The 15,370-nt window shown below is 30.4% G+C and overlaps 1 protein-coding gene across 2 annotated transcripts in view; it reads left to right on the plus strand.

Moving 5' to 3' along the window:
- The window catches only part of LOC656506 (puratrophin-1), a 73,247-nt gene that overhangs the window by 37,750 nt on the left and 20,127 nt on the right, over positions 1 to 15,370 (plus strand). For both annotated transcript variants that reach the window (XM_008199260.3, XM_015978797.2), the window contains exons 4-6: positions 4,493 to 4,679; positions 8,391 to 8,632; positions 8,768 to 9,023. In XM_008199260.3, the coding sequence (XP_008197482.2) occupies positions 4,493 to 4,679; positions 8,391 to 8,632; positions 8,768 to 9,023 (685 nt within the window). The remainder of the gene's footprint in view (positions 1 to 4,492; positions 4,680 to 8,390; positions 8,633 to 8,767; positions 9,024 to 15,370) is intronic.

Raw genomic sequence — 15,370 nt, forward strand, 5'->3', positions numbered from 1 at the left:
GATACCCGGAAAACACCGGAAGCGCCTTGGAATTGTCAATTTTTTTTCTGTAAAGTCGTCCTGAAAATGTACCTGCGCAAACTGTTTTTGCCTAAATGTCATATTTTTTGTGTTATAACTATTATATTTTAAAAAATTCCCTAAACGAAACTACAACTCCAATCTAATCCGGGTTTTCGCCATTCGATAGAGAATTTGAAGCAGATTCAGAAGGTTTTTTTAATGCTATCGTGAGTATTATAGTTTTTGCAAAAAATGCAGTTATCGCAAAACACCTCCGTAATCGACTTTACAAAAATCAACAAAAGGAGAGAATTTTAACAATATTTAGAATCAAACATAACGTAAAACGTTCTAATGAATCGATTTGCATCGAGAAAACGGAAAATTCCGGGGAAAATTTACTCCAGATACGATTTGAAAAAATGGATTTTCTGAGTTTTCCAAATTCTAGGTTCCGGAACTGTTGAAAAAATTATACACTAACTTCTAGTAGATTTCTTGGGTACCCGGAAATCACCCAAAGCGCCTTGGCATTGTCAATTTTTTTGTGTAAAATTGTCCTGAAAATGTGCCTGCGCAAACTCTTTTTGCGTAAATGCCGTATTTTTGTGTTATAATTATTATATTTAAAAAAATTCCCTAACCGAAACTATAACTCCGATTGAATCCGGATTTTCGCCATTCGATAGAGAATTTGAAGCAGATTCAGAAGGTTTTGTTAATTTTTTCGTAGGTGTTATAGTTTTTGCAAAAAATGCAATTATCGCGAAACACCTCCGTAATCGACTTTGCAAAAATCAACAAAATGAGAGGATTTTGCCAATATTTGAAACTAAGCGTAACTTAAAATGTTCTATAAATGGATTAGTATCGAGAAAACGGAAATTTTCTGCATAGTTTTAAATTTATTAACGAATTAAAAAAAAATGGATTTTGTACTTATATATAGGTAAGGTAAGGTTTTTCTTGATATAATTGTGCTGCACAGGGCCTCGATCGTTTATTATTAGAAAATAAATTACATTACATCCTAACGGTGTAAAATATAAGAATTGACGACTGATGGTTTCAAATTTTTTTGGAAAAAATTTGGAATAAATGGTAAAAAATCGCAATATTCAAGCAGTAATAACGATGAAACTATCAATATTAGTATCACCAAACCTTACATCAGTGAAATCGGCGTGACAAAGTCTACAAGATGGCGTCGATTTCAAGTCAATATCTCCAAATTAATTTTAAGGCCGATTACGGCGGAACTAAGCAGTTAACACAAGTTTCGTAATATCGGCCAGATTTAAAACTCGGTCCAAATGATTTAAAAAAATCGTCAAATATTGTTGCATCAATTATTTACTACTAGATTTGATAATCAAAGAGACTAAATATAAAATCGCTGTTTAGACACGAGATCTATAAGCGGCCTCAAGTTCAAGCACTAAAAGGCGAAGTCATCACCTAACCTCATTGACATTCATATAAAGTGCAAAAAGTCATCGTCGGATTCCTTTCGCATCGGCTCGTTAACGGCCCCAATTACACGAATCCTCAGTAATCGGCAATAAATATAATAGCAGCGCAAACACGAATACGACGGCAAAAGGATCGGCATAATTGCCAGATTAGCCAGTGTTAAGTCGTCGTCTTCGACTTCTTCACCGGTTACACGTAGCTGATAAGAATAACAAAATCGCAATTACACAGAGTTGTAAGCGCGAACATGTTGCCGTGTTCAAGGCGTTATCTCGCGTTCCATATCTCGGACGGATGGACGGCTCATCGATGAATTTTAATCCGTTAGCTGGTGAAAAATTTATGGGGACTTGGGTTCACACCTTAGATGACTCAAAAAGAAATTAATTTCAAATAACTATCCAATACTTTAGGATTTTTTTCTCAATAACGGCTAAACTATTCGAAAAAGTGGAACTATTTTAACGCCTACATATGCAAAATGATCCGGGGAATCGATTGGAATCAAGAAAAGCGCCAAATTCCCAATAGTTTTTTAGTTATGAATTTTTGAGTATATGATCTAATTTTTGCTTTAATTTGCATTTTCTCGAAAACTATAAGTCGGACAACAATAATCTTTTTTGCAAATGATAGATCATTAAAAGAGCTTTCCAAAGATAGTACACATCATAGGGTTATCTCTAATACTTCCGGAGTTATTGCTTGATAAATGATCAGGGTACTGGAAATCGACAAAATTCGCGACAAAAATTGAAAAAATCAAACATCAAAAATTCGAACATATGGACTTTTCGTGGACTTTTAACAACTTTTGTGGGTTGTTAAGACATGTAGAAGTCAATAAAAATTTACTGGAGTGAGTTAAAAAAAAAATTTTTTTTTCCCCTCTTTGAAGGTAAGTGTGTGTTTGTTACTCAGGAAATTTTAGCAAAAAAATTGAAAATTTTAAATCTCGTGAAAAGTTGGTATAATACAGAAAATGAGCCGCTGAATTCAGTGGAACAAACCGCATTGCTCTACGACTTTTAGTTTTCGAGTTATGAATTTTTTTAATGAATAAAATTTTTCACTATGACAAATGGCTACCCTAAATTTAGGCAAAAATTTTTAAATTTTTAATTCTTGTGAAAAATTGATATATTATGTAAAATGAGCCGTAGAATTCAATCGAACAAACCGCATTGCTCTACGGATTTTAGTTTTTTTTTTATGAATTTTTATAGTGAAAAACTTTGATCGCCTCTGTAGCCGGAACCGTTGCCCGGAGCGGCTCCGGGTTTAGTCGAAAAAATAGATAAAATTAAGCGCTATCAGATGGTTTTTTGTTCGTTGCTCTAAGTCTTACAGTTTCCGAGAAAAACGCAAAAAAAGGTTTCCATTTTCACTTTTTTTCAATTTTCAACCGCCAATTACGGCTAAACTATTAGAGTTATCGAAAAACGGAAAAATGGAGGACAACCGGAATAAAAAACTCTACAAAATGGCATAAGACTCAAGGCAATATCTCGCAAAAAATTTTTCAATTTTCAAACGCCGATTACGGCCAAACTAAAAGAGCTAGGAGAAAACGCTTTTTTAGATCGGAAAGAGCACATCAAAATCTATAAGATAGAATCGGTTTTATTTGATTTTGGGACACTTTAAAAATTGACCGATTTCTAAGGGGGGGGTGTTAACTTTTTTTTAATTTTTTTTATTTTCTCATTTACGGCTAAACTATTCTAAAAAGTGGAACTATTTTGATCCATACCTATGCAAAATGATCCGAGGAATCGATTGGCATCAAGAAAATTGCCAAATTCCCAATTGTTTTTTAGTTATGAATTTTTGCGTATATGATCTAATTTTTGCTTTTATTTGCATTTTCTCGAAAACTATACGTCGGACAACAATAATTTTTTTTTGAAAAAGATAGATAATTTAAAGAGCTTTCCAACGATAGTACACTTCATGGGGTTATCTCTGATAGTTCCGGAGCTATTGCTCGAGAAATATTCCGGGTACCCAAAATTGACAAAAACTGCGACGAAAATTGAAAAATCAAACATCAAAAAATCGAACATATGGACTTTTTGTGGACTAAAAACAACTTTTGTGGGTTGTTAAGACATGTAGAAGTCCATAAAAATTTACTGGAGTGAGTTTTAAAAAAAATTTTTTTTTCACCTCTTTGAAGGTAAGTGTATTACTCAAGAAATTTTAGCAAAAAAATTGAAAATTTTAAATCTCGTAAAAAGTTGGTATAATACAAAAAATGAGCCGCTGAATTCACTGGAACAAAGCGCATTGCTCTAAGACTTTTATTTTTTTAGTTATGAATTTTTTTAAATTTTACCTATTTTTCCTTTTATTTGAAATTTCCTCAAAAACTATTAGTCGAGATATATAATTAAAAGAGCTGTTCAACGATAGTAAACTTCATGGGGTTATTTCTTGTAGTTCCGGCATTATTTCTCGAAAAATGTTCCAACCAAAAAGTCGAAGCAACAACAAATTAAAAATAAATTATGTTACTTTGCAATAATCTGTGATAGAAAAATCCCAACTCACATTTCTGTTTTAAATTTTGGTTGCAGGCGACAAGTTGGCACTTTCCTCGCGTTAAAAATAATTACATTGTTGCTAATTTACATCCGTTTTCGATAATGTGACGGAACACAATTAATCAATTTAGCTTTCTTAATAATCGTAACAAAACTCCGGTAGTAAAAGCACAACGCTTGCGGCCCTATTTTTGTAAAATGCCCAGAAATTTGACTCAACCAAGTCCGTACCTACGTTTGATTGAAAGTTACAACAGTCATGTCTTGTCGTTTTCTTCTCATTCTTTCAGATTAATTATTTATTTGACACCGTTTTATTTCCATTATTATCGTTTCTGACAGGGAAACGAGTGTTTCAAGTAGCGGCGATTTCATTTCTCTTTTGATTAATTATAGCAATAACCCTGCAAGGTTCACGCCACCGATCATTAATCAATCTAATCACATTATTCTGACGGTGTCTTTTCCAGACTGGAATCGGCCAGAAACGGCTTTACGATCCTGCTTTTGGCCGAGAATGAAAACAGCAGCAAAGTGCTGGAACTTCTGGATAAGTCTGCAGCTCTGGTTGTCAATACGATGAAAATTGACAGGCTCCTGGTGTGGAAACCGGGAAGTGAACAGGATAGGAATCAAGTCACTTCTAGTCGAATCCCGGTGAGTTTGTTTTTTTGTTTGGGTTTTGGTTCGAAACCGTTATTTTTTGTCGGTCATCACCATTAGTTGAATAATTTAAAACTGGTCGCATTAGCGGGTAATGTGGTGATTTTTGGGAGAATTAAACACGATCGAGATAAGAATTACATTTTATTCCGTGTTAAAAAACTGGAGCGCTTTAAAAATTAAAAATAGGAATAAAAAAATAAAAAAACTTTTATAACCCCTTTAGGGGGTAAATAAATTCATAGAATTGCATTGTCACGCAGATTACGTAAGTATGCAAAATTTCAGTTCATTGGGACAACAGGAAGACTTTCAAATTTGGCTCAAAAAATATGACACAGACAGACAGACAACAAAGCAAGTTAAATAAAATCTTTTAAAAAAATCAATCGAAACTCGTAAACTAAAATATTTAGAAGTTGCAATAAATAAAATACATTTGTTCTGGCTCTATTTTTCTTCTTATTGACCTACAATTTTCGTGTCTGTAAAATTGTAACTGATAAATGTAAATTTATTATTAACAAATTATATTACTATCATATTATGAGTAATTGATATGAGCTGATAATAGTGATAATAAACAATTAAAGTGACAACAATAACTGTGTCATTAGAACAATAGTAATAGAACAAGCGCATGTTTAAAACAAAAATGTTTGTAAAAAAGAATACGAAAAAAATCGTTAAAAATAGAAATATCTTTTTTTCTGATTTTTTTCAATTACGTTACTTTCTTAAAAAAACATTTTTTACCATTTTCGAGCAATTTTTTTAGTTAAAATTCGTGAACATTTATTATCTGACTGAAAAACATTTTTTAAAATATCAATCTTTCACAATTTTATCAATTTTTTCCATATTTGACTAGAATTTGGCCGTCAAATTACAAAATAGAGTTAAAAATTTTGTAATTTTTTCCTTATTCAGGCGCTTGGAAGCGAAAATAAGCCGAAAAATCACGAAATTGTGTTGTTTTTACTGTTTTCAAGCACTTTTTTGGCGTAATTTCGTTGTCATTTATTAGCAAAAATAAGCCGCAAAATCACTGAATCGTGTTGTTTTTACCTTTTTTTTAATTGATTTTTTGATTTCTGAGGACAAAAAAACAATATTTTAGGCATTGAAATTTATTTTCTCTTGTTGTACATTCATATTATTGCACTTAAGTTTAATTGGTTTTACTAAAAAAAAATTTTGGGTTCAGACTAGCGAAAATTTGACTTGACCTGACCTGACCTGGTTTAAAATTAAGTTGGTAACAAAATTGTAGAACCAACTTATACGCCCGGTATCTTTTGATGAAATCTGGTGAAAAATTAGAGAATTAAATTGAAAAAAAAGTGGAAGAAAATGTTTTCTCTAGCTAATTCGCCGACTTTTGAACTGAAAGTATTTGCGTTTTGGGTGAATTATTGCAATTATATAGTTTGTAATGTTGACTTATTTAAAAAATTTGTGTTAAAATATCTGCAAAAGACGGTCAGTACTTGGGGCCTGGTGGCTCAGTGGTATAAGCGCCACTTACGACGGGGGAGGTCGCGGGTTCGAACCCGGATCAGAGTAACAATTTTTCTATGAAAAAAAAGTGTAGAAAAGGTAAGTGAAACAACAAGTAAACAAAAATAAGAGACTGAGAGAACACTTAGACGAATAAACGTAAAGCAGAGCATAAAACTGACAGAAATAAGAAAAGAATGCGGCAAAAGGTAAAAGTACGTAAAGGCGCCATATTGTAAACGTAAGAGCACATCCTAATAAAAGAAAAATACCTTTTGTTTTGAGAGAAAAAGAGATGAGCGTAAAGATGAAACATATCTTCAAACTTTAGCGTTGAAACTTTAGATGACTTACTTCTTAAATCATAAAAAAATTAAACGAAAATATTTAATTTATGTCTAAAAATTTTTAGTCAACTGAGTTTGTTTAGTAAAGTCCCGAAAAACATCGTTAATAAAAATCTTGGCCACTACAAATCTAGTAGGATTTGCGCACGTCCACTATTTTTGACTAGAAAATACACAAATTTGGTGATTTTTGAAGAAATTATGTCCATTTTCGGTCAAAAACGTGCTGAAAGTCACAAAAAAGGTAAAAACAAATTTAAAATTGTAGAATCAACTTATATGCGCGGTATCTTTTGATGAAATCTGGTGAAAAATTAGAGAATTAAATTAAAATTAAATAAAAACGTAACTTGAAATTTCTAGATTCTAAAAAATTCAACTTAAATACGAATTCTCTGGTAATGACAGTTCAGCTGTCAAAAGAAATATTATAAAAAAATATAATTAAAAGTCAGATCGTACATGTAAAGAATGCGAAAATAATATTTATTTTCGACAATAAAACAACAATTATTAAATTAATTAACCTTCCGGAAGTAACCTTATACAGTATCTTTTAATCACAACTATTTTTTCATGAAAAACGCATAGGTAGTATAGTTGGTACATATACGGTAATAGAAAAAAACTGTATGTAATGATAAATGAAAAAAAGGACAATTTTGGTCATTGGTCCTGGAACTAATGCAATTATGAAAATTCTCTTAGAAATTACTTCAGTTTTTTTTGAATTGCTGTACCTATTTTATTTTTTTTTTGAAAATTACTGGATTCATCTGAGATATAGGTAAATAAAACTTAGTTAAATTTCTTGAAGCAAACAGAATTTGGAATTATTGTAGATAATCTAAAACATTTAATTTTTTTAAACTAAAAATTATTTAGATAATTGCTCTTTTTTGGATTTTGCCCGTTTACTTTATTTTCATTTATTTATTTAATTATGTTTGTTTAGATAATTGCTCTAGTTTTTTATCTTATTTTGGGAAATCGAATTCTGATTAATAAATACTTAACATACTCTCATTTCTACAATTCTCTAAAATTTTGACACTCCGTAGCCAGTTTTTTTTTAATTGGAGATAAAATCAAATGAGTTGTTTACACTTTTTTTTCTTAAATTTTTATTATACAGTGTGAGTCTACTAAAAGTATATTTTTACTATATCTCAAGACTAATAATCGCACAGAACTCAGCTTTACTTTATACAATTTATACAAAAATAAAATATACTTAGTTAAGTAAAAACTAAAAATAAAAATAAACTTTTTTATTCGAAAACAGCATTTAAGCATTGTTGTTTTATCAACTAGAAATCATAAAACTTAGATTAATATTTTCATATTTTTGATTTTATTGATATTAAAATTCTGAATTAATTAATTTGAATTTTAAGGAAAATTTTGGAAAAAAATCACATGTATGGAGAAAAACATTAAGTATTTAATGTGCGGTGCGACCATTAGTTTTTGAGATACAGTGAAAAACATTTTTAGCAGACCCACCCTCTACATTAAATTCCCTTTTTTTAACTTAAATCATCCAAAAAAAAAAAAAATCCAAAAACTCACTTTTTCACCTAAACTTTTTTTGAAAGCTCGACAACTGTGAAAGGCATTTGAATGCAAGTTGTTCGGCTTGTCGAAGCAAACAAACTGTCAATTCGTTGCCTACACATTATCACTGTGAGAAAATCTCCACTGCAATAATAGAGACATGTTAGCAAATAATTGTTCAAGAAAATAAACATTTTCCAACGATTGGCAACTTCCTTAATTTTTCGATTAATTGGCAATTAGTGCGATTTTATGCGTGGGAAACACACGCACTATTACCAACTTAATTTCGCACTTGCAGGCCATCGTAATTTGCGACGAAGCAACTCTTTGCAAATACCTCACCAAGGAGGAAACTCCTGCAAGTTGTGGCGGCTCCTGCAGCCATGACCAACTCGAATGGGTTGAATTTTTCAAACAAGTTGAACCGTTTCTAACTTCCTGCAAAGCCGCAGGACGAAGTCTCCTCTCAGTTTTAACACAGTTGAGAAATGAGGATTTACCGCACCAGATCACCAGGAGGTTCCTCAACCACCAGTGCAGGTAAATAACACTTTTATCTTATCAGGAGTTATCACAGTTTTAATTTAATTCCGTCGTGATAATTAAAATAATCATGTCGGAGAGCGGGTTTGTGTGTGCGAATTTTTCCCGAATTTTTGTGATTTTTCCTTCCAGGCAAATTTCCAAGGCTCTGGACCTGGACCAGGTCATGAAGCTGCGCAAGGAAGGTCCGAAAACGCTCGCAAATTTGAAAGAACGTGCACAGTGGTTGAGTGGCAGCAAGGATGTTAAAAGAAATGTGAGTTTTTCGGAGGAGTCGTTCAATTCGCTGGAACGTGTGAGCAAAAGGTTGGAGCAGCTGAGGCAGGAGAGGGTTGAGCGGTTGAAGGAGTTGGCGAAATTCACGTCATTGCGAGAGGAAGCAGACGAGGTGAGTTAGAAAACGAGGTAATGTGTACCAATTACCGGAAAAAATTTCTACAAATTAGTTGAATGGGAGCAAGTGCGTGTTTGTCTGTAAATGGACAAGACTTGACATCCGTATTTTTCTCGCTGATTTGTTGCAATGAACGAGTCAATATTTGGTTGGGGAAAAATTGTTATCTGATAAGGCGATGTACCAATTTGGTTTATGTGCATTGTCTATTGTGATTGCAAATTAAATTTTAAAAATGAAAACAATGAAACAAAAAATACGAAAATAGTGTTTTTTTTTGTTTCATGTTAAAAATAATTTCTATATGAACTTGATTATTTTTATACTTCTTATTTTTTTTAATATTCTAAGGTCTAAAGCATTAGCTCATGAATTTCTTACCTTACCTGACCTGACCTAAAATGACCAAATCCTAACTTATGCAGTTTTTTGGTTGCAAAAAAAATTTAAATGAAGATAATTGTCACGAAAACTTGAAATTTCAGGCACTAATTCAATAAGTACTTAACAAAATAAAAATAAAATAATATTTAATTGCATTTTTGGAAAATTCATAAAAAATTAAGTTACCCATATTTTTTTATTTTAATAGATTTTCGGTATTAAGGCCAAAAAAGCAATTTTCGAATGCGTGACGTAGTAGGCCGTGCTACTCCCATTTCAAAGCGCGCATGCGCGTTTACTGTAGGCATACGCCCACTTCGAGTATTTCGAGTTTTGATTTACCCTTGTGTTTGCGTTTGCGCGTTATTTTGTTACGTCAGGTTAGTGAACCAATAAAAAAGCTAGTGGGCGGTTCTCGGGCTGTGACGTCAGGATGACTTCAATTTTAAGGCCTTCTTGCAAATTTTTGGGCATTGATCTCGTAGAAATTATGTGGTTTCATTAGGAATAAAATTAACAAAATATACGATTTGTTAAAAAAATAAGGTAAGGTAAGTAGGGACCACATTATTTCATGTAACCAAAAAATGCAAACTTAAAACTTTTCTGTGATTTTCTCTATCGATAAGAATCTTCGAATTAAGATATTTTTTTCGAACTATACAGGGTGAGTCAATATTGGGTTATTTCTGAATTTGTATAAATATGCAACCAATAGTATTGATTTCAGCTGACTAGATCGGTAATCGTTAAAAACATTAAACTTAATCCACGACTTCTTTGTTTTGGGTGGTGTCAGTTTTGCTAAACTTTCATTATGGATTTTTATTATTTAAAAGATATGTTTTTAAGAATCAAACGAAGTATCCAAGTGGTAAGTGGAATTAGTATTGTTGGTTGCATCGTAAGACATGTCAGAAGAAACCCACTATTGACTCACCCTGTATGTATTATGATATATGACTAATTTAACAAAAATGCACTTATATAATAAACATTTGATTGTTGTAAAGAAACTATGAATTTTTGAAAAGCTATTCTTATTGAAAAATAAGTTAAGTAAGCTAAATAAATAAATAAAATAAATAAAGATGAGTTTTTATTAAACAAACCTCCGATTTCTGAAATGTTATTTAACTGAATTCTTAAAAAAAAACAGCGTGAATATTATAAGCCAAAATAGCAACAGTTAAAGCATAGTTTTACGTAACTGGAAACACTTTTTTTTATTTAAAGGTAATTTTTGTCAATATAAAATGTTGTCGAACGCATTTTGCTGAAAAATACAAACTTAGAATTTGTTTTGCAATTGTATCTCAGACCGTTTCAAAAGAAAAAGGCCGATTTAATTATTAACAAAAACAGTTTTTTACGTTCAAGCTTTAAGTAAGAATAATTCTTATTGAAAATGAAGTCAAATGAAATAAACCGAAAAATTAAATTTAAAACATATTTTTTCAACTTTTTGTATCGCTTTTGAAATAACTTATTTCAAGGCATATTTTTTTCAATTACCAACAAATATGAACTTTAGTCGAACAAAATATGCCGAAAATACAAACTTAAAGCCTATTTTAGTGTTGAAAAATTATTTTGAAACAAGACATTTTTCCTCCAAATCGACCTATTTTGTTTTGGCTCTTTTTGTTTACTTATTTTTTTATAAATAAACATTAATTTTTTGTTGTGCCAAAAATACATTAATTCTTACAAAAAGTTCCATTTCCAATAAGCAAAATTTTTGCAATGCAAAAACTGGCAATAATTCTCACTTTTTTTGATTTTTCCATATTTAAAATTTTCATTCTTTCAATATTTTGGCTATTTATTTAGAATTTCCTTTTTTTAATTATCAGTTTTTAAATTTCGTTTTTTTCCAATTTTTTTGTATTACATCTTTTCAGTTCTTAAAAAGTTTCTCAGAGTTTTAGTCTCGCGATTTCTTTGAGTCCGTGTAATAATTCTCCAAATTATTATTTTTTCCAGATTTTAGTTCCATTGTCTTTTTTCTTTATTTTAGTATTTCATTCTTTCAGTATAACAGCTTTAATTTCACAATTTTTAAGACAGCTTTTCAGTTTATTCGCTTTTGTACAACAATTATGTTTTGTTTTTTTTTTCATTTTTCGCTGATTAAACCTCCTTTCTTAGTTTATCAGTTGCAGCTTTTTTAGTTTTTCAGTTTTTAAATTTGCTTTAACTGTTTGAAATGTTCTATAAGTTGTAGTTCATTCTCCTGCATTTTCACAGTTTTTTAGTTTTTCAATCTTTTAATTTCTATTAGTTTCACATTCTAATTCTAAAATTCTCAATTTTTTACAGAGTTTGCACGTTTTCTCAGTGTCTTGCAGTTTCTCTAAGTGTCTCACGTTTAACTTTTTATTCTTCCTCTTTTCAGTTTTTTATTTTCTCAGTGTTTTAGTTTCCTGGTCCCACTTTTTTCAGATTTTCAGCATTTCAGGCAGTTTTGGAATTCTTAGTTTTTATTTTCTGGATCATTCTTTTCACCATCTATTCAACTTCAGTTTCTCAGTTTGTCATTATAGTTTCTCAACTTTTCAGTATCAGTATCTTCCGATTGTTAATTTTTTATTTTTTCCTCTTTTTAGTTTCTTTGTTTTTTATTTTCTCAGTGTTTTAGTCTCTTGGTCCCACTTTTCAGCTTTTCAGCATTTCAGGCAATTTTGGAATTTTTAGTTTTTTAGTTTTTCAATCATGTTCTCTTAGTTTTAATTTTCTGGATTATTTTTTCACCATTCTTTCAACTCCAATTTCTTAATTTCTCAGTTTGTCATTATAGTTTCTCAACTTTTCAGTCTATCAGTATCTTCCGTTTCTTAATTTTTTAATTTTTCCACTTTTCAGTTTTTTAGTTTTCTATTTTCTCAGTGTTTTAGTCTCCTGGTCTCACTTTTTTTAGGCAATTTTTTTTCTTTTCAGTCTATTAGTGTCCTAATTTTTTAATTTTTCCTCTTTTCACTTTGATCGTTTTAAATTTTTTTAGTCTCCCAGTCTCTGAATTCTCTGTTTCTCTGTTTTTTTTTATAGATTTCACTATGGTGAGAGCAAAAGAAATTTTCTTTACCGGTCATTTTTTTTACTCCATTCAACTCAGCGTAATTTTTCTAACAAATCTTAAACACCGAAGGACAATAAGCCACCAATAACTCGAACCCAATTCCCCACATTCTTAATGAGAAGAAAGTCGGTGGACTAATAAGGAGCAATCGAGACTTTAAGCTTCATGTTTGCAAAATGCTGTGATTAGTTCAGACCGAGTTAATGAACGGACAGTTGTAAAAAAGAAAACGTTTTCAATTAGCTTCACTAAAGCTGGAAGTAACTTGTAAACAGTTTCTTTTCCCAACTTCTGGTCCAATATTGCAACCGACTGAAGACTTAATAAAATTGAATGCGTCATTTTCACGCCAATCAGTCGCGACCATCATCGGAATAGAGTTTTCATTTTGGCGTAATTACACGTCGGTTCGTAATGGCCACGTTTTGACCTGCACGTCTGTTGCTGGCCATTTTTTCGGTTTTGTGTACAGGTGGTTGTGATTATTTTCCATACAAGCAAAATCCATTCAATTCAACAACAACACCAACAAATGGAAAAAAATCAGCAAGCAAGACGTGAGTCGTAGAAAAGCGACGAGATTATTAAAAGTGATATGGTGTTTAATGATAGACGCATAATTGCAATAATTAAACTTAAAGGTGGTTGTCGCTGATAATTGGTGTGGATGAAATTAATTATCTTAACTGACATTTGTAAGATCGCTGGAGTGAATAATGTTGGTAATGAGATTGCAGGTTCCGGGTGACTAATTGGATTCATTTTATTTGCAATGAGCGACGTTTATCATATTTATTGTGCTGCTAATGGAAATAACACTAATTGCAACTTTGCAACTTGAACGGAAATCACACCAAAAAAAAATCTTAAATTTTGTTTTTTTTTTCATAATTAATTTTTTTCTCGATGAATGGCACCTTAATTTGTTGGTTTAAATTAATTAATTAATAACATACAAACAAACAAATGATACATTTGCACAAAAAATACTTTGACAAATTTTATTAATAACGAAGAACTATACAAAAATTATGAGAAAAAAATAAGTGATAAATATGTAAAAAATTCATAATTTTTTGTTGAAAAATTTAAGTTTATTACATTTTAATAATATTAAAAATCTGCAACAGGTAATTATGTAATTAACAAAAAATAAAAAAATTGTATTGAAGGACCATTTAGTGCTTTTCTAAAAAAAAGCCCATGATTTTGTTCCTCATTTTTCTAATTGAGATTTAAACCACAAACTGAACCAAAAGTTATATTTTTATTTCAAAAAAATTCTCAAACAGGTCGGTTTTATTTTTTAAATGCTACATTTTGAGACCATATAGTGACATTTATGAGAGCATTTGTTTTTGAGTTATGATATAATTTTTTTTGTGGGTCTTTTGTAATCTTTATTTTGTCAATCTTTCACTGTCGTTTTTTTCTAGTTTTTTAGCATGACGGAGGAGATTGTTGTAAATAAGCTTTATATTTTTAGCGGCGTTTCGATTTCAATTAAATCATCATCAGGCTTTGGTCACCGAAAAAGTCAGTGTTCGTGCCATGTCACCTCCAAGCGAGATATATCTATCAATATTAAAGCCTGATGATGATTTAATTAAGATCGAAACGTCGCTAAAAAATAGAGCTAAATAAATAAACCCTAAATAAACAACAACAATTTCCTCCGTCAAATTTTTCAAGGGGAAAAATGTCATTCCGTTTTTCAGTATTTTAGATTTCAATTGTTTCCTCTAAACTTTCTTTAAAGCTGTCTTTTTTTGTTTTATAATATCTTTCTTTTCTAGTTTTTTAGTATTCTATCTTTTCAGTTGTTAAGTACCTTAGTGTTACTTACTTTTTTGTGTTTCTTTACTTCTTTTTTATTTCATTATTATTTCATGTTTCAATTCAGTTTTATTTTAGTTTCTCAGTTTTCCAATGTTTCATTTATCTCACACTCCTAGTTCCTGAAAATGTTAGCCTCAATTATCTCAAATTGGGAGTCTCTAAGTTTCTTAGTTATTTTATTTATTTAAAATATTTGTTTTTCAGTTACTTAGTTTTTCCCATTTTCAGTTCTGTTAATTTAGTTACTTTTTTAGTTTTTCAGATTTTCAGTTTACAGTGTATTAAGTGTGAATTTGTAATGATAAAGCTTATTTTTTCTTTCTTCTTTTTTATTTCTCCTTATTTTTGGTTAATTGAAATATAAACATTTTATGACATTTATGACATTTTGAGTTATGAAGTTAAAATAAAATAAAAAAATTAAAAAAGAAGATAAAAAAGAATTGTTATCGATAATTTTATACAATGAACATCTTTCTGATCTTAATGTATTTATAAGGTATCCTTGTTTTTTGTTTTGGATTCATATTAAGTGTTTTCCTGCTCCTAATTTAAAAAAATATGTTAAAAAGCAATTATAAAATAAGACAAGAACAGGAATAGGTGTTTATAAAAAAATAAATAAATAGAAATATAAAAAAATAATGCCACAACTCAAAAACGAATGACGTCATAAATCTCAGTTTTTTTATCTGCTCGAGGATTACAAAAGAGAAAAAAAACACGTAATTAAAGAGCCTTTCCAATTCTGGTAATAATAAACCCAGACTAATTTGTGAGACAAAAGTTATAATTATTTTTAAATATAAAAAATATATGCTATATTTTCGAAGACTAATAGTAATTCCACAAAAAAACTATTAGCGAAAAAAACCTGTATAAACAAAAAAATCTGTAACCAAAAATATTTTTTTCAAACTTTAATACCCCACTTAACACTCTTATGGGGCGATTAACTCAATAGTATTGCACTATTACGGAGATTACGTATGTATGCAAAATTCCAGTTCATTCGGATAACACACACCCTTTCAAATTT

Source organism: Tribolium castaneum, chromosome 1 (assembly GCF_031307605.1).
Source record: "Tribolium castaneum strain GA2 chromosome 1, icTriCast1.1, whole genome shotgun sequence".
In the NCBI taxonomy this organism is placed as follows: Eukaryota; Metazoa; Arthropoda; class Insecta; order Coleoptera; family Tenebrionidae; genus Tribolium; species Tribolium castaneum.